The sequence below is a fragment of the Balaenoptera physalus genome (genome assembly GCF_965194825.1).
Source record: "Balaenoptera physalus genome assembly, chromosome: 8".
Taxonomy (NCBI): Eukaryota; Metazoa; Chordata; class Mammalia; order Artiodactyla; family Balaenopteridae; genus Balaenoptera; species Balaenoptera physalus.
In genome coordinates this window covers 121,641,763-121,668,581 of record NC_138887.1, presented here as the reverse complement: position 1 = coordinate 121,668,581, position 26,819 = coordinate 121,641,763, and the positions used below count along the sequence as shown (strand labels likewise).

The 26,819-nt window shown below is 47.6% G+C and overlaps 1 protein-coding gene and 1 long non-coding RNA gene across 7 annotated transcripts in view; one reads left to right on the top strand and one right to left on the bottom strand.

Annotated features, from left to right (window-relative positions):
• Positions 1-26,819, bottom strand: part of DPP6 (dipeptidyl peptidase like 6) — a 1,128,731-nt gene that overhangs the window by 152,888 nt on the left and 949,024 nt on the right. For all 6 annotated transcript variants that reach the window (XM_082473772.1, XM_082473771.1, XM_082473774.1 and 3 more), the window contains exon 8: positions 4,107-4,227. In XM_082473772.1, coding sequence (XP_082329898.1) covers positions 4,107-4,227 — 121 coding nt within the window. The remainder of the gene's footprint in view (positions 1-4,106; positions 4,228-26,819) is intronic.
• The window catches only part of LOC309666401, a 445,852-nt gene that overhangs the window by 164,521 nt on the left and 254,512 nt on the right, over positions 1-26,819 (top strand). The window lies entirely within an intron of this gene.

Here is a 26,819-nt window from a genome sequence, read left to right as displayed (position 1 = left end):
AACCTTTGTATTTCCTCATGCAATTCTCTACTTAAATGGAATGAAAATGTTCCGTTTTTAAAACAAATTGTGACGGGTGATGAAAAGGGCATACTGTACAATAATGTGGAACAGAAGAGACTGTGGGGCAAGCGAAATGAACCACCATCAACCACACCAAAGGCCGGTCTTCATCCAAAGAAGGTGATGTTGTGTATATGGTGGCACTGGAAGGGAGTCCTCTATTATGAGCTCATTCTGGAAAACGAAAAGATTAATTCCAACAAGTACAGCTCCCAATTAGGCCAACTGAAAGCAGCACTCGACGAAAGCGTCCGGAATCAGTCAACAGAAAATACATCATCTTCCATCAGGGTAACGCAAGACCGCATGTTTCTTTGATGGCCAGGCAAAAACTGTTACAGCTTGGCTGGGAAGTTCTGATTCATCCACCGTATTCACCAGACATTGCACCTTTGGATTTCCATTTATTTCGGTCTTTACAAAATTCTCTTAATGGAAAAAATTTCAATTCCCTGGAAGACACCTGGAACAGTTCTTTGCTCAAAAAGAGAAAAAGTTTTGGGAAGATGGAATTATGAAGTTGCCTAAAAAATGGCAGAAGGTAGTGGAACAAAAGGATGAATATGTTGTTCAATAAAGTTCTTGGTGGAAATGAGAAATGTGTCTCTACTTTTACTTAAAAACCAAAGGCACTTTTTGGCCAACCCAATAATATAAACAAATAGCAGCAACTGGAAAATACAACCATCTCTGCAACACTGGTAACCATGAACCTTTCATAAAAATTTGGACAATCCAGCTCTTTGCCCATAAGCCTACATATTAGGAGCTTTGCAAAATTGCTAACATTTACATGAAAGTGCAAATTCTTAACAGAACCTTCCTCTCTGACTTCTCAAAAAACTAGTAACATCTTTAGTTTCTGGATAACCAACTTTCGTAAACCTTAAAACAGTTTGTAGGACACTCTCGTTTGTAATCCCATATTAAAATCAAAGTTCTATGTAACTCCATGACATTTGCCCAGAAGAGTAAAATAAAGACATGCACTTTGCTTATCAAGATCAGTGTGTGGTCACCACGAGGCAGGGCGTCTGGAACGTCAGTGAGACACGCGGTCGAGGCTGCAGGCAGTGCCGCGGGTGCGTTTCCGTGTGTGGGGCTTGCGTCGGTTAATTGGGGAAGTTTCCTACCGAGTGCGTGTAAACCTTTGGTCCAGGGATGGAGATTCCTGGCAGTCCCCAGGTCTCCTTCTTCCCTCCCTCAGTCCTCGATATTCTGAAATGTTCAATACGTTCAAAGTTCCTTTTTGGGAACAAAACAAATCAATATGGCATTTGACTGCCAACAAGCCTACGGGCTGCAGGGTGGTTCAGAACTTATATAGCTTCGTTTCTTCTCAGAACTAACATCTCCAAGCGAGTCAGGCCCCCTTCAAATGCTGTCAGGGTATTTTTCCCCCTAATCTTTTTCTCCTCTTTTTTTTTTTTTTTTTTTTTTAAGGAGCATGTGGAAGTGAAGCAGTTAAGTCACAGATTAGAAAAAGGCAATCTTCAGAGTTTACCTTCCAATTATTAAAAAAGGAACCGAGATTCCCCAGAGCTCTCACGCTCCCAACTTCAGAAATCGAAGCATCAGCATATCTGACCTTCCAGGGGACAACGCTAAGGAGGTGAAGCTGCTACATCAGCTGTGATTGACTTAGAATATTTGGGGCCCTGTTATCACACCAACACAATTCTGTGTAAATGCCTTGAGGAAGCATTTCTTTTCAACGGATTTGCTGAAGCAAAAGCTTACTTTGAATTGCAAGGCAATGAGCTTTTTGTTTTATTAGGAAGATACTAAAAAAGACATTCTCCATCTCCTGGCGATGGATTTTTGAAGGAGATTATTCCTAGGGCAGGTCTAGGTCCTTCCAGCCAGGACTCCAGGGGCCTCTCTCTCTTAGGGGTCATTGGGTTGTTATTGCCCTGATGGCCCTGGAACTTGGGCCTGCTGCTCATAAGGCTGTTTGTGCACAGGACAGTGGAAGCACGGTGGACACTGGACAGTGTCTATTTTGTTCCAGTGACACCCTCGTGTGAACCCAATAAAACCCCAAGGTCGATTCTCCTGGGGCCCCGAAGGCGGCTCAGTACCAGAATCTTGGGTGCTCCGAGCAGCAGAAGCCATGCTGGAACAAACACGGGACTTCCAGGGAGGCCACACTGAGAGGGACGGCCTAGATGGGTGCCCACGTTCCAGCATTCTGTTAGGAAGCCAGCTGCACGGAAATCAGGATGGCAGTAGCCTCTGGAAGGGAAGCTTGGGTTGAGGGGAGACTTGACTGGAAACGGGCTCGGGGGGTGCTTTCTAAGATGATGGAATGTTCTATATCTTTTTTTTTTGGGCCACGCCACATGGCTTGCGGGGTCTTAGTTCCCCAACCAAGGATTGAACTGCGGTCCTGGCAGTGCGAGTGCAGAGTCCTAACCACTGGACCGCCAGGGAGTTCCTGGAATGTTCTATATCTTGATGGTGCTGCCCAGTGTATACTTTGTCAAACCCATGAAACTGTGTCTTTATAATTGTGCATTTTATTATCTACGACTTACACCTTGATTTAAAAAAATGGAAATCAAGTCAACCTTGCGCTTCAGTGAAATCACGATGGGAAGTAGGACTAAGCATACAGGTCCATCCGCTGTGTCCTTTAGGATACATAAGCCTCTGCAATGCAGAACCCAGCTTGAGGAATGCACAGCACTGAGGAAACATGATATTTTCTGGGCTTCATCATGCCCAGACCCCGTTGGGGGTCCCCTGACCCCCCCGCCTTGCCCCAGCCGAGCACAGTGAATTCTTCCTGTGATCATGTGGTCTCAGACCGGTAGGCTGACAAGAGCACAAGCTGTTTATCAGCCCAGTGCTGGGCTGCGTCGGCATCCTGTTGACATCTGCATTTCCAGAAAGGGGTAGTCCTGCACTTGAACAGTGATACTCCATGATACATCTCCCCTAACCTCGTGTAACCTTGGGCAGATGACTTACCCTCACTGCGCCTCCTCTGTGAAATGTCCATAACAGCACTCATCTCAGAATGCTCTCATGAGGGCGTTATGGACTGGATGTCTGTGGCCCCACAGAATTCATGTGGAAGCCAAAATCCCCAATGTGATGGTGTTTGGAGGTGGAGCCTTTGGGAGGTGATGACGTCACGAGGGTGGAGCCCCCATGGTGGGGTTAGTGCCCTTCTAGGAGGATGAAGAGACCAGAGCTTCCTCCCATGACTTTCTCTCCCTCCAGCATGTGAGGACACAGGGAGAAGGTGGCCATCTGCAAGCCAGGAAGAGAGCCCTCACCAGACACCAGCTCTGCTGGAGCCCTGATCTTGGACTTCCCAGCCTCCAGAACTATGAGAAATAAAAGTTGCTTAAGCCGCCCAGTCTGTGGTGTTCCTTATAGCAGCCTCGACTAACGTGGCGGGTAAATGAGGTAATAAAAAGCACTAAAGTGCTTAGCATAGCGCCTGGCAACTAACGGCAATCAATACAGGACTGTTATTGTTACGACGAAGTTGTCATTAACATGGAGGCAGGTTATAAATGCTTAAGAAGAGAGCTTCTCACTCAGATTTTTAGTCATTTAATAATGCATACCGCTGGAGCCCTCCGGTGCCAGAGGAAAACCAGTAGCAGAAAACGTCCAGTGAGGCGGATGCACACAGGCCAGCAGGCCACCCTGACGTGTTTCTTTTGGAAGCTTTACCCTCTGATGTCTTTTCCAGCTCTCCCTTCCCCAGGCAGAACCAGGCGCTCAACCTCTCAGAAAGGGAGCAGGAAACCTGCACGTTTGGGATCCTGACTGTTCCCGGAGTCACCCCCCCAGCACAGCACAGGGTTGTAGGATGCCCTGCCCACCTGGCCACCAGGTGACTGCTTGACACCGCAGGCCCCCGACGGTCGCCTGCTGCTCCCCGAGGCTCCACAGTCTCTTTGTAATTTAGCAGAACCTCAAGAAACGGAGTTTAATTGACAGAGTCGGAGGAAACACCACCACAGCCAACCCCAGTGACGCAGCAGCAGCGACCACAGGAACCAAGCCTCCCACGTCCCACGTACCTTCGTACAGCCAGTCGCTAAGGCCGTTGTAAATCACGCCTTCCTTCCCAGTTGAGACCACACGGATGGCCTGCTTCCCGACGTGTGCACAGTAGTAGATATTGTTTTCAAAGATAAATATCTAATTTGGAAAGAAAAAAAACATAACGTTAATCAAGGAAGTGCTTACAAATAGGATATTCTTTAAAAATCCCAAACCAGCAATGTGGTCTGCATTTTCCTTTGCATTTATTTGACAGAACAGACGTAGTCTCGGGACCCTTTGGGGCTCACCCACCTCCAAAATCATCTACATTTAAGGTCAACTGGAGACTCAAACTCCACAGAGTTCACCCAATGTTATCATTTACCATGACCAGACAATCTGTCTGATACTCGTGGGTATGTTAACATCAAATGGCTTTGACTATCTTAGCAATTGTATTTTTCCTAGGAACTGTGACTGGTGGGCTGGGAAGCTTGAAATCTGAGATTTATTCACTCAACATTTATGAAAAGTTACTTAGTGGGCACCAACTCTGTGCCAGTCATGGGAGAATGAGGTGGGACGTATCATGTGCCTTTACTCACAATCCGGTAAAGAAGACAAACTTTAAAAGGAAAATGTTCTGAGGAGCTCTGGGAACACGTAACAGTACTACTAACTTAGGCCACTAACTTAGGCCACTAACTTAACTACTAACTAAAGGACAGGCAAGGAGTCTCTGAGAAAGTGACTGGAAAAAAGTTTCTTTATTGTGGTAAAACATACATGACACAAAATTTGCCACCTTGACCACGTTTACGTGCACAGCTCAGTGGCGTCAAGTGCACTCACACTGCTGTGCAACCATCAGCACCATCATCTCCTGGACTCTTTGCATCCTGCAAAATTCAAACTCGGTCCCCATTAAACACTGATTCCTCATCCCCCTCCCCCGCCCCCAGCCCCCACCCTTCTGCTTTCTGTGTCCAGGGATCTGACGACTCCAGGGACCTCGTGTAACGGGAATCACACAGCTTTTGTCCTTCCGTGTCTGGCTTATTTCACTGAGCATAACGTCCTCAAGGTTCACCCATGCTGTGGCAGGTGTCAGGGGGCTTTAGGCTGAGATCTGAATGGCGAGCAGGATGAAGAAAGGGGGGCTGATAAATTAGGTTACACGGAGGAAACAGTGTGAGAGAGAACCAGAGGCAGGCATGGGCCTGGGGAGCTGGAGGAGCTGGACGAGAGCTCCCTGTGACCGGTCCTGCCGGGCGTGAGGAGAAGGAGAAGCAGGAGTGGAAGCCCGGGGCGTGGGAGAAAGGCAGGGGCCAGCCCCCAAGGGTCCGCCCGTGGGCTACAGGACCCCAGAGGCAGCAGGAAGCCCTTGGCAGAAGCTCGAGAAGGGGAGCAACGTGGCTAGAGGCAAGTCTTCTGTGGGCGAGCCCAGGCCCGTGCCGATGAGAAGGCAGGGCAGGAGGCAGCCCGTCAGCTGCCGGGGGGATGGTGGAGACAGACAGAGGTGGACCAGCCAGGGACAGCGGGGGGATGCCCTGGGCGTGGGGAGTGAAGTTGCAGGAGAAGACAGAGTGGTTCCCCAGCCGTTCCCTGGAGCAGCTGGGTGGCCCATGTGCAGCCTGGGGTGCCCTGGAAGATGCTACAGTTCTGACCTTAGGTCAGCCCCAAATTCCCTGGGGCCGGGGGGAGGGTGGGCTAGGTCAGTGGCTCTCTAATTCTGATGTGTATTAGAATGATCTGAGGAGCTCTGACATATCCTACAGCCAGGTCCAAGAGCCCAGCCCAATGGTTAGGATCTAGGGGTGGGACCCTGGCATGAGTATTTTTTTTTTTAATATTTATTTGGTCGCCCTGGGTCTTAGTTGCGGCAGGCAGACTCCTTAGTTGTGGCTTGCAGGCTCCTTAGTTGCAGCATGCGTGGGGGATCTAGCTCCCTGACCTGGGATTGAACCCAGGCCCCCTGCATTGGGAGCTCAGAGTCTTAACCACTGCGCCACCAGGGACGTCCCCTGGCATCAGTATTTTAAAGAAACACCCTGGGCGATTCCAGTGTGCAACCAAATCTATGAAGCAGTGGCCCAGGACAAATCTAATGTCTCCCGAAGCTCTTAAAGTATAAATTAGCCCGTCCTCCAGGCACTGCTCAATTCTGCCCTGTGTTTTCTGTAAGTAAATTCTTTGCCTGCTACCCCCACAAGGACCTAAGCACATGATGCAAATATCCAATGTCTGTGGAAACTGAGCTATGTGGACCAAGAACAGGACTCAATCAGATTTTTTTAAAAAGAAATTCTAAAAAAGATATTGTCAGTGTCATTTAAGAGACCAGTGAGAAAGGGTATTTTGCAAGTGTAGGAAACAGCATAAATGTTGACATTTTAAACTGAAGATGCAGAAGGGCAGTTCCCACAGATCGCTGTCATGGAAGGCTGGAGCCGAAAGCTCTATCAAGTATTAGCTTCCTGCTCGGGACTCCTGCCTCTTCAAAGATTCACTTCACCCAGAAATGAGCTGGAAAACTTCTAGACACAAGTACACATCCTCATTTAATTTCAGGAGCTGTTCTTACGAGTTTGCCTAAGGGTAAGATGCATTATGAAATTTTAACTTCTTTTATGCGCTCTAAGCCTACAATAAATTTTTGAATCAAATCGGACCGTAGACAATTAATATTCTGAAGAAGTAAAATTTGCTATGATAGATATTAAATCCCTTTTCATCTTGGCTTTATTTTTTTTTTTATTTTTTTTTTTTAATTTATTTATTTATTTATTTTTGGCTGTGTTGGGTCTTCGTTTCTGTGCGAGGGCTTTCTCTAATTGCGGCAAGCGGGGGCCACTCTTCATCGCGGTGCGCGGGCCTCTCACTATCGCGGCCTCTCTTGTTGCGGAGCACAGGCTCCAGACGCGCAGGCTCAGTAGTTGTGGCTCACGGGCCCAGTTGCTCCGCGGCGTGTGGGATCTTCCCAGACCAGGGCTCGAACCCGTGTCCCCTGCATTAGCAGGCAGATTCTCAACCACTGCGCCACCAGGGAAGCCCTTGGCTTTATTTTTAATGGAAGGAAAACAAAAGGAAACAAGCTCTAAGGAACAGTGCGTTTTGCTTTGAAGATGTTGACATCTACAAATGGGAGTCTGGGTTCTACACAGCTCAGCCCGCTCCAGGCCCCGCGAGGGCGTCTGCACCATGTGCTCTGGGAGCACAGCGGACCTGCTGCAGGACCTGAGCCAGTGCTGGACTCCTAGTTGCCTCAGTTTCTTTGTCTGTCAATAGAGATCAATGCAGAACGCAGCTGTGAGGCTGAGTGAACTGACAACTTCAAAGCACTGAGCACAGCGCCCGGCACGAAGTAAGGGCTCAGTAACACCCATTCTTGTTGTGGTTACTACCATCAGTATGCAGGTTTGTTCTGCCTGGAGAGATCAGGAGGGGCTTCATGCGGGAGGTGACACCTGAGCTAGACCAGGAAGAATACCCACATTTTCCCAGGGCGCTTACGACAAAGCTCAGCTCAAAGACACACGGAGCTAAAGAGGGAGCTCGTTATCTCAGGAACCAGGAATGCGATTAATTACCATAACTGGGCACAACTTAGCTTTTAGTTCTGGACAATCAAGGCCCAAAGGAAAACATATTGAACAGCCCAGTGCTTGACCAAAAGAGAGCAGCACAGCTCCGGTGGAATTATAAAATAGAGAAAGCTGGACTTGAAGTAGAAACGTAAATTCTAGCTGAGACAACTAGTGTCCAGCTCTGAGCAGGTTACTTAACCTCACTGAATCTCATGTCCTTCACTACAAAATACGAGGTTGACTGGATGGTTCCTAAGGTTTCCTCCATGCTTAACATTGTTGAACCCAAAGGTCTCATGAGTGTCTGAGATCAGGAAAAGACGTTTAGCAAATTAATTAGTGATGCTATTACTACACTTGTATCCGAAAGGAGAACTATTTATCATGAAGGCAAAATTCAACATTCATAGTGAACCCAACATGCTACTATCAAGGGGGAAAACAGATTCTCTATATTTCAGCTAAAACCCCCAGTTATCAGGTCAGCCTAGGTTTCTTTAACTGACACGGTATAGCGACTGTCCTGATCTCGAGAACATACCCTGGTAGTGGGCACTATTTACTAATTGCGTTTCCCCTGGTTTTCTACTTCCTCTTTCGGGTTACCCCATTTCCTGACCAGGCACGATTTTACTAACACTTCCACAATAAACGAGGATGAACGATCCCGTTATGTATGACATTAAGTTTAATCTGTAGTGTGAAACAGAACAGTTTGGGTGGTCACGGTAGCGCCCGCTGGTTCAGCAGCGATCATAAGGAGGCAATGTATTCGTCCAGCAAATGGGATCGTCTCTGTCGTCGGCCATTCTAATCCCACTGGAAACACTGCACAGCTAACTGACGTCACTGAAACACTGCACACAGATAAGCCACGTCACCAGAACATGGAAGTTCTGTCTCTAAACCTTGCCACCCGGTCAACACATCCTTCGGCAGACTCTGGTGAAGAAGCAAACTGCTGACGGAGAGGTCGGTATGTCCTTGGGAGGCTGGTGCCCATCAGGTTCGTGTGTCCACATGGCTTTAATATCTGGGTGTACTATGTCACCTCTGGTCTCCTGAGTGGTTTCATCAACAGGCCACATAACAGCAAGTCAGAATTACCAACTGTGGCTAACAGATTGGGAAAGCCTCCTGCATTCAGAACTTAATGGCCGGTTCCCCCTGCATAGAAAGTGACCTTCAGGTAACTTTCTGTTTCTATTGCCCTGGACACCTGGTAAGGGTGGATATGGGCTCTAATGGCAGGGGATGCTATTTCTGGTACGTTGCAGCTGGTCGAGGAGAACTGTAAACTCTGGGAGGAAGCCATTGCCGTGACCTCCCCGAGTGCACGATTCTGGTCACTGGGCACTTCCCTCTGGGCACCTGGCAGGGATTCCACACCCACCCACAGGGGTCCCGTGTACTGAGCTGTCACCGGCGGGGGGACGGGGAGAAGACCCTGCTGCACAGGTGTCGGGTGGACGGCTGCGTGGAACCCTGCGGGGGAGGTGCACCCGAGACCACCTGCTGGCCAACGGCTCCTGTCTACACCCTTCTGAGTCCAGCTGGTGCCAAGCGTGGCCTCTGTGGACTTGCAAGTCAGCACATCTGCTTGGCGGACATGAGACCCCCCCCGCCCCCCACCGTGGGTGTTTTCCAGCAGCCATCAGGCTCCTAGAATGGCCCCTGCTCCCTGGGTTCATGTCAGGAGAAACCGGGTGATGGTGGGACTTCTGAGTCGTTACCAGAGTAGTTACTGTGGAACAGTTACAAGAAGGGATATTTACCAACACTAAAAGGAGGGAGCAGTAAAACAGCGCTGGGCGTTTTTTTGAAAAGCAGACTGGCTGGTTGGAGATCACACATCAGTTCGGCTGACTATGAAGGTGGAAAACGGGGCAACAAAAGCCACCAAACCCTGACTCTGCATATTCACCATTATTATAGAATATACGGGAGAAAGTTAAAATGTCACAATCCTACAAACCACACACATACACAAAATATGACTATTAAAATACACTTTCTTGTATTTTATTCCCTCCTAGATGAGAGAGAGAGAGAGAGAGAGAGAGAGGGAGAGAGAGAGAGGGAGGGAGGGAGGGAGGGAGGAGGGAGGGAGGAAGGGAGGGGGAGAGGGAGGGAGGGAGAGAGAGGGAATGTGTGTGTTGGTCGGTGGGGTATAAAACCTAGCTTTAATAAAACTAAAGTCATATAACATACACAGGTTTGCACACTGTTTTAGAATCTACATCAGAAATGTTTTTCCATGTCAGTGAGCATTCTCTGAGACATGCCTTTTAGGAGATATACCATAGTTTATTTAATTATGTCCCTATTGTTTGGCATCTCTTCTGGTTTTTATTACAATAAAAATGCTCTTGTGTGCATCTTTGTACTTCACTGCACCTCTGAATCTCCCTACGATAAACCCCTATGAATAGAAATCATGAATCATGTTCATTGTGCAATAAAAAAAAATGGGTGGAGGACAGGAACAGGTAGATCAGAGAACCACACAGAGTACTGATCATACAGAAGCGTTTATATTCATGAAGAACAGAAAGAAATCTTATTACAACGGGAATATTTTGTTTACCAAACTATCAGACTGACAAACAATACCCAAAGTTGCTAAGAATGCTCTGTGCTCTCCCGATGGGGGCAGAGACCGGCTGCACGCTCACAAGACGCAGTCAGCAAGCCACATCGAAAGAGACTTTTCTTGTGTAGATTATGTGAGAAAGACTGCTGGAAACAAAGCATAATTGGCCTTTTCAAGCCGTATCTACAGAACCTGATGACGGTGGAAGCTGTAGCCTCTGAACTAAAGGGGAATAACATACGTGTACATGTGCAGACACATGTCTCTTCCCACGTCAACACGTAAAGTTGCTGAGAATCACTCTCCGATTACTCAAAGCTCAGTTTCAGGAAGTGACCAATTTGTAGATTAAATAAATTATTTCCTTACTCTGTTTTGCTCTCCCATTCCCTGTTTTGGCCATTCTACTGCTCAACTGGGCAAGGAAGAGACCTTCCATTATTCTAGTTTGTAACCGTGCCTGGAAAATGCAATGATGGGGGGATGGCAAAGCTGTTGATCGAGGAGGGTTTTCCAGATTCTCGGTGGTCCTTATCTAGTTTGGGAGCATCACACCAACCCCACAAACAGGTGTGCAAGCGCCTCCCATCAGCCAGGCAGGGCGCTGAGCAGTTGCTCAGCAAGCTCTCATCTGACCTGTGCAGGCGGCCAAGACTCCCGAGTCTGTTCTGTGTGAGCACGTCATTTCCCCAGTTAATCCATCGCCTGAAATTCAGCACACTTGGCTCTCATGTTGATTCCTGCCCAGGCAGAGGTGGGACGTGGCAAAATTCACTTGCTGTCCTGCCGCTGGATTTTGCCACCCATAAATACAGATAATCACACCTGCCGTGCCAGCCTTGTGGTGCTACTGGGAGGATAAAAGGAGACAATTTTGCTGGCGAAAACCCTGAAGGTTACAAAGCACCTTTAAAGGAAACGCACCATTGGCATACTAAGCAGCGTCAGCCTGTTGGGTCCCTGCTACGAGGACACGTTCTAACAGCAGGGCTCTTGCAGCTGCTTGTGTCAGTACTGCCCCCTCTGCCCTTTCCTCCAAAAATCAGTGGAAGACATCACATCACATTTTGACGCAGCAAACTAATGCAGGATTTAATGCCAAAGAGCAGAGTTCAGAGCCAAGAAAGAGAAAGTCCTGTACATAATCTAAAACCATTCTTCTTGCCAGAAAGTACTCACGTTTTTCATCCTATCGAATGTCAACCAAAATCAAGAAGAAACATCGGGAACATCACCATAAAGACCCTCTCCTCAGTGTAGCCCTTAAATGGTCAAGGAAAGGCTTTCTTTTCAGAGTCGCCCACCAAGAAAAAGCTCTCGGGATCCTTCCCACTTGATGAGCCCACATTTGAACTTGGAGAGTTCAGAGATGTTATTTTTTCAAATCCGAGGAAAAAGTCCCTAAATGAAATTATGCTCCTGAGGAGTTGATGGCCGTATTCAGTGTCCCCTGGGATATGGGAGCTGAGCAATTTCATCTCGACCACAGAGATGTGAGGCTCCTAACGCACCCAGGACCTCGGGGCGGGGTCGCGTCAGGGAAGCAGCGAGCGGGTGCCTGGCCTGAGCACGGCTGCGAGCACCTTCCAAGCTCTCTCTCCTCCCCGAGGGCCTCGGAGCTGCGGGGCTGCGCACGGACGGCCTGGTCAGGACAAGAAGTGCTGGGAGGGCAAGGTGCTGTAAGGCCAGGTGACAGGGCCCCCGTCTGGCCTGGGCTCGGGGTCTTCCCTGAGAATGGCTCCTGAGCTGGGATGACGCGGAGGGGGGGCCGCAGCTGTCGGGGGGGAGGAGGGGCACAGGGCATCGCAGGGGAGAGAGGCCTCCGTCTGTCTGGGCAAATGGGGCGGCCCGTGTGGAATGAAGGGCCGGGGGCCAGGTCAGGGCAGGCAGTGTCGGGGGCGAGGCTGGCGAAGGGGCCGGGGAGCCGTGCAGGCCCCACAGGCCGCGTTACTGACTGCGCTTCCTCCTGAGAGCCGCGGAGCGCCTGGGGAGCTTTGGCGGCATCATGGTCGTTGGCTGTTTTAAGAGAGCGAGTGAGAAGGTGGTGCTGTGTTTTCCCTGACACCCTGCTGCCGTGTAGGGGGCGGGGCAGAGGGCAAGGGGTCCCGGGGGACGGTCCAGAGGGACAGTGGAGGCTTGGGCGGTGTTGGCCCAATGGTGGGACTGCAGCGACAGGGGTGGGTTCCCAGGGCGCGGTGCTGCCTGGACACAGGCCAAGGGAAGGCAGGTGTGAAGGAGCCTCCTGATCTGACAGGGCGAGTGGGTGGACGGCGGCGCCCCCGGGGCTCCCTGGAGGCATGGCACGGGGGACAGGACAATCACGTGACACGGCCCCTGGGGAGTCTCAGGCTGGGGGCGGGATGCGCAGCAGTTACTCTTACTGTGCAAACAGCTCGTCAACCCCGAATGAACTTGAACCACCGTGGGACCTGCCTCTGCGGGCCGCGGCCACCTAGCTGTCCTCCCCTCTGGTGTCTTTAGCTGGCGGCACAGCCCCCGCCTGAGAGCCTGCGCTGTCCACGGCAGCGCCTGCACGGGGCCGCCCGTCCCTCAGGCAGCCCAGTTCCCTGCTCCGTGGGGACGGGCACCATCACTGCCACCAGGAAACGCCACGGAACAGGCCACCGTCTGGGGTCAGCGTTAACCACCGAACGAGGTGCCTTTCTTTAGAGGGTCTGGGGGGAAGGCCACTTCAAAGCCACACAAAGGGCCTCTCGCAGGGGCTTTCAGGCCGCGTGGCAACCCCCGGAGAGCCCCACCTCTCTCCACGGGGCACTGCCTCCTGGGCTGAGCCGAAAGCAATCCTCAGACGTGCTGTAACCACTAGCACAGCGACTGCCGCTCTGTGGCAACACGCTGATTGTACCAACAAAAGGACGGCTGGATGTACTGGGTTACTCGACTCAGGAGAATATCTGCTTCTGTTCTACGCCTGGATGTTCCGGCTGAGCACTTCGCGGCAATCTCCACTCCCCGTTTGCCTAGTTTGAAGCCGTCCCTCGCCCATGTCCTGTGGCTCTGGGCTGTCTGTGAGAGCCACTTTCTGCCCTGGACACCAGCACAGACACTCGCCCAAGGTGATGCAGCTTGCCCGTTGGAAGAGCCAGGATTTGGGCCGAGGCAGCGCGACTCCGGAGTCCGTGATCTGTGGCCTCTCACCGTCCAGACACCCTGCTATTCTGTAGAACTGAGGGGCAGGCTCAGAGAGGCGAAGCTTTCACCCAAGGTCACAGAGCTACTTAGTGACAAAATTAGAAACGAACTGCTTAGCCCACACGCCCGTGATTCCAGCGCCAGCAGCGCCAGCAGCCTTTGGGAACCCGCGAGAATCGCTAATTCTCAGGACCCTCCCCAGACCAACCGAGTTGTAGCGGGCCCTCCGGTGACTCTGATGCACACTGCAATTTGCTGCTTCTTCCAGATGAAAATCATGAACAATTTTGAGCAACTCTGCTGGTGAGAATGGCTGGACCGCTGGGCCTTCATGGGAGTGGGTCTGAAAACTCTCTAAACGCACTGAGAGAAATGACAAATGCACTGACTGGCAGAAATCAGTGCGAGGCGCTCTCTCAATCTTTTTATACCGCAGTTAAATTCAAGCCTCATCGGTTGCCAAACATAGTCTTCTGACTCCAGAGAAGTGAATGAATTTTCCAGTATCTTCCTAAGGGGATGAAAAAATCCATTGTTTTCTTGGTAAGTTTCCAGGACTTTTTGTGTACAGTCCCAACGTAAGGCCAGCAACGCTGCCGCTGAAACACCACTCGGGCCTTCCTGCTTGGGTCACCTGCATCGCACCAGGTATGTGAAGTGTGCAGTGTCTGCTCTGAGGGTACACTGAGGCCACTAACACCGTCCCCGACACGCCAGCTCAGCCCTCTCAGACACATTCCCTCCGACGCTCCCCGGGTGACTGGTCTTCGGACTTTGTTCTCCAAGGTGATGTGATAAACAGCCGACCTCTCTTCAGCCGCTGGGGGCTCACTATCTGGTCTGTAGATGATGCGCGGTCTTGGAAAGTCCTCTTCCTTTCGGCTCTTCACCTCCCAGCTCGTTAGCGCTCCTCAGCATTTCCCCAGAGGGTGGGAGTGGGGATCAAAGACAGTCCAGCTCAGAAGCCCGCCGTCCTTGGCATTTATGCTCAGGAGACATTTGCCGTGGTTCTGCTGGGACCGGCTCCGGGCTACACCGTGAAGTCCTTAGAGATGATTTCTGCTACCTGTCACACTCTCGTCAGTGATCTTTTCTATTATTTACACACCGAGACAAGAAAAGATGAATGGACCCAGAATAAAACCAGAAAATTCACAAGAAAGATGCCAAGGGTATTAATTTATAGAAAATAATCAACTACTCAATACATATTAATTTAATCAACTACGGGATATAATTAAATACATGCTGATTTAAATAGCAATGCAACTGAATTACGTTAGCAAAGAGTTTTGAAAATTCGTAGAAGCAGCAATATTTTTTTAATGATACAGCCTGATGTTTTACGCAGTAAATATATGACCGATTAAGCACACAGGAAACAATTTGTAAATGTATATCAAGTGCCTTAAAAAAGTGTTCAATACTTCAATTAAGATTATCAATTGGCAAAAAAAAGTGTTCATTTTTTTGACTCAGTAACTCCTCATCATTTTAGGCGCAAAGATATTCCACTGCATCAAGTGTAGTACTGAATTTATAAATAGTCTAGATGTCCAACAGGAAAATGATTTAATTTTTGTAAATCCATTCAATGAACTATTATGTAACTGTTAAAAATTATGTTTCGAACAAGTATTTAATTGTATAAAATGCTAACTGAATCACACTGGGCACAAAGTTGGGATATATAAAACTAATTAATATAACTATAAAATAATTAACAATAATTATTACAACTATAGTTATTATTATAACTGTAAGTGTTTCTATTCTTGGAAACAAAATTAAGAGAACACACTAAAATATTAATAGTAATTGTCTATGGATACTGGATCTATTGGTCCTTTTACAAGAAGTTTTTTCCCCTACTTCTTTTTATATTTTTTACTTTCTATAGTTTGTATTACTTTTACAATGGGAAAATAAATAATAAAAATTAATCAACTACTTAAAATGAGCCTGGCACCAGTACTGGGAACTGGGGATAAAATAATGAACACGCCAGCATCCTAACTGCCAAGGGGTGTCATATATGATGGGAAAGGGGCTGGAAACAAGCATTCACCATACCAGCTGGGTGCACACAGAGGCGGGGGAGCCAGCAGGGCACAAAATCCCAGCCTGCGGTCCTAGGACCTCAGAGAGGCTGTGCTTTCACTTTCGACACCACCCCTGTCACTCACTGTTTCCTTCATCGCTGCCTCTGTCTGAAACGAGTCCCTATGTCAATGGCTAATTCATATTAAAAGCAATAAACATTCCAGAGACACAGAGAAGACACAGTGAGCACCTCAAGCCCTGGGGCATCGAGGCTTTGCTGCTCCACGACCAGCCCTAACTGGGCACCTAAGTCACCGATGCCAAAGAGATCCCACCGCTGCGGCTGACGGGTCCCATCCTCCGACGCCCAGGACTGAGGCTGGAGGGACCAGACAGGGCAACCCTGAGCCTGTGCCAGGCATTTCTGCCCTTCCATCGCGGTGGGAGCACCGGAGCCAGCCCCTATGCAGACTCTGACTGTCAGATGCCACACACGTCTCTGGAGGCCTCTGGCTGGGGAAGGCTGAGCAGGGGCCGGGGAGAGCGCTGAGCTGCCAGTGGGCACACGGGTGTTTGTGGCAGGAGGCGAGGGGAACGCACATCTCCCAAGGGGGGCAGCAGGGACTCAGGGCCGGCTCCACCACCCGCCAGATGCCCCAGACTAAACTTCTCACCCATTAGGTGACCTTGCGTGTCTGTGCAGAGCACTTGGGAAGGTCCCCGTTTGCAGTCAACATTCCACGTTCACATCCCCTCTAGTTCCTAAATACTGGGATCCGAAGCCCTCAGTGGAGCCGCTAATTCCAACATCACGTGAGACCCAGTGATGAGCACAGGAGTCAGGAACCTTCTGGAAGCCAGCACCATGTCCCCCGCCCCCCCTCCCTCTGGGCAAGGCTCTGCCGTCCTGCTGGAGCCCTCAGGCCTGGCTCGGCCCTTCCCCCTGCAGACCTCCCCCTGGGCTGACACGCAAACGTGACTCTGACCCTCAGGGCGGCCCTGGGATTGACCCCAAGTGTGCTGGTCCTGGTCACTCTCCTGTCACCTGCCTGGTGAGAGTCCCCAGGCTGCTCGCCCCACACCACCGGCCACAGCTCTTTCATTTAACAAACACTGGGACGTCCCTGGCGGTCCAGTGGTTAACACTCTGAGCTCTCAATGCAGGGGGCACAGGTTCGATCCCTGGGTGGGTAACTAAGATCCCGCATGCTGCACGGCACGACCAGGAAAAAAAAAACAAACCATGAATGTGGCATCACAGGGATTTTTAGTTACATCCTCCTATAAGCCCATGGGCGGTGCCGCTTTGATCCCCAGCTGGAGGAAGATGACACGCAGGGAGTTTAAGTGATTTGCCCAACGTGACAGGCGTGAGCTGAGGTTTGGCCCAGGCTGCCGGCTCCAGGATCTGGCTCTGCGGCCTCTGGACCAGGCTGCTCCCTCTGACACTCGCACAGTATCCTCTGTAATTGGTGTTAAAGAAACGTGTGTAGGAACTCAGTCACCAAGGCCACGCATCTCAGGGTCAATCGCTTAGAGCCAGGCCGATAACCTCATGGCCAGAGATGCCCCATCCACTCAGAGCCCCGCCGCTGACACCCTGCGTCGAGGCCTCTACCGCGCCCTCTTCTCCAAAGCCTGTCTCAGCAGCTCGGGCTGCTACAACAGGACACCACAGACTGGGCCGCTTAAACGCAAACATTTATAGCTCACAGCTCTGGAGGCTGGAAGTCCAAGACCAGGGTGCCCGCAGGGTCGGGTTCTGGTGAGGCCCCTCCTCCTGGTCCACACAGGGTGTCCTCTTGCTGGGCCCTCACGTGGCAGAGAGAGAAATCACCTCCCGTGGTTCTTCTTATACGGCACGAATCCCATTCGTGGGGGCTCCACCCTCATGACCTCATCACCCCCAAAGCCCCCCTCCTAATACCACCACACTGGGCATAAGGGTTTCCGTATGTGAATTTGGGGGACACAAACATTCAGTCCATAGCAATGCCTTCCTGTCCTGCTCTGCAAAGCCCATGTCTACTCCGCCTCTTTCAGGAAGCCTTCTATGACTACCTTCACCTCGCTTCCTCTAATTCATGAATGCCAATTGTAGCAACCACTAAGCACAATTCCCTGTCTTAAAAAACAGGGGACTTAAGACTCTTTAGCTTCTAAAATTCTGTAATAACTTTCCTAGATTATGTCATGTGTATAGTCTTGTCCAAATATTAATCTCCTTTACGCCACAGTAACGTCCTCGCTTTTTCCTTTATCTCGTACAAACACTGGCACAGCTCTGGGCAAGCACAGGGCTTATGCTATGAGTCTGAGCCGCCTGGGCTCGTCGCTCCTGGCCTGGGGCCCCACCAGCCCTCTCAGCTCCTGCAGGCTGAGCGGCAGGTGCTGCACTGGGCCACAGGCCACACGCGGCCCTCGCGTAATCCCTCAGTGGGCACCAGCATCTCAGACCGCAGCCCCACACAGAGAGTGGGGGGCAGCGGGCGGGTCTGGGCCCCCTCCCACCTCTCTCCAACTGTCACTCACCGGCCACAGACCCAGGGCACATTTTAATGACAAAACAGAAGCTGCCTTTTGAAATGCTGTCCAAGGTGGCAAATCTCAGTTTTTCAGGCATATTGGGAGCACGCAGGGAAAGGTGAATTAACTGACCTAATCAACGAGATGATGTAGTTGGACAGGATCGTGTGTAGGCATGTGCTTGGGGAGAGGGAGGAGGAGACGACTGTGGGCCGAGGGGAGGGGTACCGATGCCCCTTGTGGGTGGCTAGCAGGTGAGCCAGGCTAGCCCCGGTGTTAGCACTGAACGCCCCACAAACACCGGGATGGCCTGCCACCCCGGGTTCAGGTGACTCGTAACTGGTGGGGAGGGCTCAGCTGATCTCCGTTATTTATATCACAGGTTGAAAATTTCTGGGATGATCAATGAGAAAAGTCATGTATATAAATCCCCAACTCCCGTATCTTCTTATACAGCTACACACATCCACACACGAGCCTTCATGCGTGTCTGTGTACATCTATTATGACGACACCAGGGATGGTGCTTCAGGGGAGGCCCTCTGTTTTTGCTCAGGCTCAGCCAGAACCTTCCAGGGCCTTCTAGACTCACAAGGAGCCACAGGACTGGGACAGGTCACATGACAGGAGCTCGGCCTGGAGCTGGGGGCAGAGGGGGGGTCTGGAGAGGCTTTAGTTATCTGATGTCACATGTTGGGTTTCGCACCAAAGGACACACTTAGAGACAGATGTGGCATAACTGCTCTGGGAGCACAGCCTAAGGAGCCCCAGGGCTCTGCCGGGTTCAGATGGGGCTGCGCCCGCCAGGGCCTCCCACCCACGTGGAGGCTGGCTCTGCTGAACCAGGACAGCGTTGAGCTCAGCGGGGAGCATCAGATGGAATATTTTAACATGCAGCCCATCTTCTGCGGTGAGCTTGGTAATTAGCACTTCTGGAAAATCAGTGCGCTCCGAAATGTTAGCAAAATGAAAATGTTAATTAATAAAGCAAAATTTCAAACTCCTTAGAATTTCAGGAGACACAAGCTGCAAACTATCACTAGGAGTTATGGAAACGGGACTTGAAGGAGATTTAGCAGAACCGCCGTCAGGAGGGTCCTCCTTCAGGACATCACGTTGCTTTCCCTTCCTGGGAACTAGTAGCGCATGACAGTAACCCCAAGGGAACAGCTCTACAGGCAGCCCCTGACTCACGATGGTTCTACTTATGGTTTTCCAGTTTTATGATGGCGTGAAAGCGATATGCATTCAGCAGACGCTGTACTTGGACTTTTGGAATTCGCTCTTTTCCCAGGCAGTGCTGTGTGGTCTGATCTCTCTCTCTCTCGTGATGCAGGGCAGCTGCAGTCAGCCCTGCGATCACGGGCAGGGGGTGGGGGCGGGGTGGAGAAGCATCATACACTGACAACATACATCCTAGACCCAGACGGCCAGCCTGCTGTTCACCTTCAGTACAGCGTCCAGTAAATTACACGAGACAGTCAACCCTTTATTATAAAGCAGGCTTTGTGTTGGAGGATTCTGCCCACCTACAGGCCACTGGAAGTGCTCTGAGCATGTTTAAGGTGGGCTGGCGAAGCTGTGATGTGTGGTAGGTTAGGGTATTCAATGCATTTTTCAGCTTAGGATATTTTCAATTTACAATGGGTGAATCGGGACATAACGCCATCGTTAAGTCAAGGAAGATCTGTACTCCAACCCACATTAAGTTTAGAGGCTATCACCTTATAAAAATTCCTTTTAGAGGAGCCAAATTACCACCTTTAATCCTAAAAAAGACCTCTTGAAAGGCAGAATGTAACTGTCAGTAGAAAAATAGAGATAACAGTTTTCAAATAAAAGTGGCACAAGGAGAAAAGGGTGGTGAGTAGATGTGCTTTCAACGCCTTGAACCTCTGATTAATGAGGTGACTGCATCTCTATTTAGAATCTGCACAGACACCTAAATCACGTAAGTGATCACTGAAAAAAACCCCAATTCCCAAAGCCCGGGAGAATGACTCCTATACATCTTGGTGCTTCTTGACCCCAGACATTTATTAAATGATTTCCCTCCAAATGCTGGAAAATGTTTTATGCACATTAGGATACAACCTGAAAGACAAAGGTGGTTCCAATGAGGAAGGGAAGTCGTGGTAATCCCCTAATCTGGACCATAACAAGAGCCATTATTTATTGCCTTCTATGCACTTTGTGTGGTTACTACTACGTGATTTGATTATATATTACCCCAGGTTCTCCCAATAATCATGCAAAATAGGCATCTTAATTATCCTCGTTTCATGGATGAGGAAACTGACTTAAGGTCAAAAAAGCTAATAGGGTCGCCTGGCTCCAAAGTCTATGTTTTTCCATTTTATAATTTTCTCATTATCTGAGCAAAAATTATATCTTTGGCTCAGATTCAAGATGCTATTAAGATTTCTCCTTCCACATCAGTGGCCAAAAAAGGGAACTAACATTTACTCCATCAAGGAAGGCTGCACATTAGTTGTTTAAGTAACCTTCATGGCATCCCTGGCGGCCTTTCTACCCTATTTACAGATGAGAAACCCAAGGCTCTGAGGGGTCATTAAAATCATACATTCCTGAGAGTGGCGGGCTGGGTTTCAGTCCAGCTTGGGCTGCTTCTAAACTCTGCTCTTTTCGCCAGAGGAGTGGCTCCCAGAGTCTGCTTAACTGCCAACCACCTCCATGATGTTTTTGGATTTTGATTTGAGCACCACTAGTACTATTATTTACGATATTTTTTCCAATCATTTCCCTTTAGATGTAAACAGGTTTCATTTACAAGGGACATTTTGTCTCCCTAGCGTAAAGGGAACACCAGTATGCTTAGTAGTGAAGAGGTGGTAAGCATAAACACCAACAAAACAAAACATTATTTCTAATTCTGTCCAGGTCTACTTAAAGACCTGGACCTGAGGTGTAGCTCTCTTTGTTACAAAGGGAGATTAGGAGGTATTAGGGGCTGTCAAAGACTTTCTCCTGGTCTATGAGCCGAAGTTTGAAGGAGAATTGAAAATGGAATAATTTCCTTACTACCTATTGATACTTCAATCTTCCTAAGCTCTCTCTCCATGCAGCACCTACAATCTGCCCCAGACCATCCATCAAATGCTCACCACTTTGTTCCATAACATTAAGGAATTCCACGTAGCTAGTGTGGAGAAAAACAATCTTAGGAAGGTGTTTGAGTTGCATCAAAACACTTTAAGGTTGCTTCTCACAGGTCGTTTCTGCCCAACTAAGATGGCGTATTATGAAGCAGAACAGTGAAAGATGCTCCTGGCTTTACCAGCCTTGCTTTATCTATTCGGTATAAATAGGATGGCGGAGCCATCAGGGAGCACATAGCAGCTGGTGGTCCTTAAGGCTGTGGGTTGCCTGGCAAACAGAAGGCGCTCAAATACCACTGAATGAACGGGGCTTATGGACATTATCATGAGGGGAAAGAGATGAGAGCAAACGAAACCAGGGGTTTTTTTTTCTGTCCTCAACATTTTCACTTATTGCAGGTCAGGTTAAAATGAGAATAAAGGCAGCTGTAAAGGGGAAATAACCACTGGCCTGTCTGTAAGGTACATGCAGAAGCTGACTGGGGAGGAAATCAGCCCCTTCTGGTGCCACGGAATCGGGAGGGGCCCATTTGGAGGGAACTAGTCCCAGCCAGCTGGACTATTTCTCCTCTTAGGCTCAGACAGCTGCACGTATACAGAAAACAGAGAGCACTGTGGGTCCATGGACACAGCTCACATTTAAAAAAAATATATATTTATTTATTTTTGGCTGAGTTGGGTCTTTGTTGCTGCACACAGGCTTTCTCTAGTTGTAGCGAGCAGGGGCTACTCTTCGTTGCGGTGCGCGGGCTTCTCATTGCGGTGGCTTCTCTTCTTGTGGAGCACAGGCTCTAGGCGCGTGGGCTTCAGTAGTTGCGGCACGCGGGCTCAGTAGCTGTGGCTCGCGGGTTCTAGAGCGCAGGCTCAGTAGCTGTGGCGCACGGGCTTAGTTGCTCCGCGGCATGTGGGATCTTCCCAGACCAGGGCTCGAACCTGTGTCCCCTGAATTAGCAGGCGGATTCTTAACCACTGCGCCGCCAGGGAAGCCCCAGCTCACTTTTCTTTGAAGTTCGTGATGGAGAAGTTACTGCAAGTCAGTATGAAAAGCTGTGGTGTCTGCGTGTCCGGTCTTGGAGGAGCCCCCCCAGGGCACAAGGATTTATATCTAAAGTACTGCTCTCTGTTCACGGAGGTTCTGTTGTTGCGTTTATCATCCGTGCTGCTCCTAATGGAAAGCAGCCTAACGAATCTCACCGATGGTTCCTTCTGGATGGATATCACGTGAGTGACAATAACCTAGGAGGCTGAGCACACGGATGCTTTTAAAAGATTTTTAAGTTTCATATGTTCATTTTGATGAGAATCTTAATAAAATTAATATGCCATATTCTAGACCTCCCAGATGACTATCAACAATGTCTTAGCATCTTTTTAAAAATTAATTAATTAATTAAATTTATTTTTGGCTGCGTTGGGTCTTTGTTGCTGCGCGCGGGCTTTCTCTAGTTGCGGCGAGCAGGGGCTACTCTTCATCGTGGTGCGCAGGCCTCTCATTGCGGTGGCTCCTCTTGTTGCGGAGCACAGGCTCTAGAGCGCAGGCTCAGTAGTTGTGGTGCACAGACTTAGTTGCTCCGCGGCATGTGGGATCTTCCCGGACCAGGGCTCGAACCCGAGTCCCCTGCATTGGCAGGCAGATTCTTAACAACTGCGCCACCAGGGAAGCCCCCATCATCTACTTTTAATTCCTGACTTTACGTTTATAAGCACATTAGCGTCAAGTGACACTACTTGAGTTGTTGTGAGAAAAGAATAAAAGTGAATTTGATGTGTAAGTAATACAACCTCTGCCAAGCAAAGCAACAATAATATCATGCTCTATTGTTCCAAAGAAGGTTTCTCAGCAGGTCAAATAAAGAAAAGTCACGGGAAATTGACTCATAACATGGCACAGGGTAACACAGGTGTGAAAAAGAAAAGGCAGGAACAGTTAGTGCTGTAATCACCAGCACCATAAATTGGTATCGCTGCTTTTACATCTGTTGATTTTACAGATTTGTTGAAGTTAATTGGTAAATTATATATATATATGTAAGTTATGTAAGTTTATACCGAGCTTTGCATTTGTACCTAAGTACCATTTTAATAAAGTGATATAAGTCTAACTCAATAATGTATTTACCATACTAGTAGATCAATTTTACTCATGAACGTAGATGCAAAAGTCGGAAAGAAAATGTTGGTTTAAATAACCGAGCAAAATATGTATGTATATAAGAAAGTTGGATTTATCTAATTGGATTTATCCTACTAATGTTAAGGCTGGTTTTCTGTTGATCAATACAGTACTACACTGACAGATTAAAGGAGAAAAGCCACATGGATCACCTCAGTAGATGCAGAAAACACATTTCAAAATTCAAAATCCATTCAAGATAACGAATAATAGAACACAAATCACAATAGCAACAACAAAAATAAAACAAAGAAATAAACAAAACCTCAGAGCAAACTAGAAATGGAAATGACTTTCCTTAAACTGGTCAAGGGCATCTACCAAATAAGTCTGCAGCAACTTCACACTAAATGGTGAAAACTTGAAAGCATTTCCTTTATGATCAGAAACAAGACAAGGATCAGAGTCCCACAGTTACCATTTTATACCACTTGGTATTAGTGGCCTTGGACAGCACAGCAAGACAGATAATGGAAGCAGACAGAGCAGGGTGAAAAAGGAAGAAATAAATTTGTCAGCATTTGGAGAGGATAGGATTGCCTAAATCCTTAATCCAAAGAAATCACAAATAAATCTTTGGAATTAAATGAGTTTAGCAAGGCTGAGGGATATGAAATCAATATAAAAAGTCAACTGCAATTCTATTCACCTGCATATATAAATTAGAAAAATTATATTTTAAAAAATGAAATATATGCAATAGTTCCAAAAATATTCTAATACCTAGGAATACATTTAAGCCAAATAGTTGCATGAAATTTATTAGAGAAGATTGACTTTAGTGAAAGACATGTTTTGAAAAAGTAAATAAATTGTCAACTATACCATGTATTGGAAGGTTCAATAGCTGAAGTTTATAAGCCCTCCCATAACTGGTGTGTAGATTTACTGCAGCTCCGACTAATTGCCCAAAATTTAAAAGAACACACACACACACACACACACACACACACACACACTACCCAAGATAGCCAAGACATGCCCCAAGAGCAACATGTATATCTAGTACAATAGATGTAACAATACCTACTACCAACAGGTATGATGTCATACCTATTATAAAGCTATGATAATTAAGAATGTGTGGTTCTGTCACATCAATAGATAAAAGACCAGTGGGACATAGTAGAGAGTCTGAAACCAAACCTACACATACAGGAAAGTGGATAAATGGTAGAGGCAGTCCTGAAGATCAGTGAGGAAAGGAAGATTTTTTCAATAAATAGTTCTGGGACAGTGATTATTCCTATGGAAAAACAATTGTAAGTCTGCTTCACACCCAACCCCCAAGTCAATTTTAGGTGGATTAAAGACCTATTTTGAAAGATGAAATTACAAAAATGTTAGAAGACATGTAGGAGGATATGTTCTCAGGGTAGGAAAAATCTCTTCAAAAAGACATAAAAAATGCAAACCATAAGTGAATAAATTTTATCTCATTGAAATTAACATCTTTTCCTATCAAAAAAATATCAAAATGAGAGTGAAAAGACAAGCTGTAAAATGCAAGAAAATACTGGCAATAATAAAATGGAAAAATAATTAGAATTTGGAATATATAAGGACAAGGACCCACTGTATAGCACAGGAAACTATATTCAATATTCTGTGATAAATCATAATGGAAAAGAATCTGAAAAAGAATACATATGTATGTATATATTATACATATATATATATAACTGAATCACTTTGCTGTATACCTGAAACTAACACAACACTGTAAATCACCTCTACTTCAATAAAAAAAGAAACACAACAGATTTCTGCATATTAATTTTGTAAAAAAACACTACATAAAGAAAATGTACATATCGATAAGAAAGGGACACGCAACGCAAAAGAAAAATAGGTAAGGCGTGAACAAGCATTTTACAGAAGATGTAATATAAACAATAACTACACCTGTAAAAAATGTTCAACCTCATTAGTAATCAATTATATGCAAATTAAAACCCACAGAAACTTTGGCACATGTGTACCAGGAAATGAGCAACATGTACTTAACAAAACTAAAAAAATTTTTAAACTAACTAGAAATGAACTGCATATCCATGGGCAGGGGAATGGATAAACTCATTGGGACATATTTGTACAATGGACGACCAAGTCACATTGAAAAATGTTCAATTACAGCTACATGTATCACAAATATCTACAAATATCACAAACGGTGTTGAGTGCAGAAATCAAGGAACAGGAGTACATACAAGGTATGGCAATAGTTATTTTAAGTGAAAACCATAACTGATATATTGTTCAGGGATTCATCAGCATGTGGTAAAACTTTTAAAAAAATAGCAGGAGGGCTTCCCTGGTGGCGCAGTGGTTAAGAATCTGCCTGCCAATGCAGGAGACATGGGTTCGAGCCCTGGTCCCGGAAGATCCCACATGCCGCGGAGCAACTAAGCTCGTGTGCCACAACTACTGAGCCTGTGCTCTAGAGTCTGTGAGCCACAACTACTGAGCCCACGTGCTGCAACTACTGAAGCCCATGCACCCTAGAGCCCGCGCTCCACAACAAGAGAAGCCACCACAATGAGAAGGCCACGCACTGCAACGAAGAGTAGCCCCTGCTCGCCACAACTAGAGAAAGCCCGTGCGCAGCAACGAAGACCTAATGCAGCCAACAATAAGTAAATAAAATAAATTTATAAAAAAAAAAATAGCAGGAAAGAGTAAAGAAAATTCAGAGTCTGGTTGTCAGGTGGGGGAGGGGAGTGAGACCATGTTCCGTGTTCCATGCTGAGTGGAGGGTGTGTGGGTCTTCATTTTACTATTCTTCATACTTCATCTATATTCTTTGCCTTTACAAAGTATTTCATTAAGATATAAAAATGCATCTGAAACATAAAATAGTTAAAGGTAGAAAACTAAAAAACAAAAAATGTTTAGGTCCCCCCCGGGGAAGGGGACACTCAGAGTTTTATTTGTTTAACCCTCTAAAAAGGCTTTGCACATCACTCAAGTGTGAGTACGTCCCACTGGACTAATGCTCTGTCTCTTACAGAAGGAACATTTTATTCTGGTTGGGGTTTAGTGCCCGCTCTGGGGCCCTGACAGCTCATTTATGGAAGCTGCAGAGATTTCAGACGGAAATATCACAGTTAGGTCAATGTTTCATTTCCTCTTAGGGGCCGAGTAGGGAGAAAGATAAGTGTGTTAGATTAATTACACCAGCGGCTGTATCAGAAGACAGCCAGTTTCTTGATATTGCAAAAATGTTTCATATGGGTGGCCTTGAATACAAATATCATCATTCCCAGTAATAACACTTTGCATTTTCAGGGCATTTAAGGGATTTTCAAAGACTTTTCACAGACATGAACTCATGTGGTCTCAAGATAAGTCATTCTGGTTTTTCAGCTGAAGACACTGAACCCAGACGTACAGTTTGGTGCAGAGAAAAAAGCAGGACTTGGGTTTCTGTTCTGATACCATCATTAATATGTGATCTTGGAGAAACAACTTACATTTTCTGAACTTCAACTTTCTCACTGTTAAATGGAGATACGGTGAACAAAAAAGACAATATATGTGAAATGCCTGTCTTG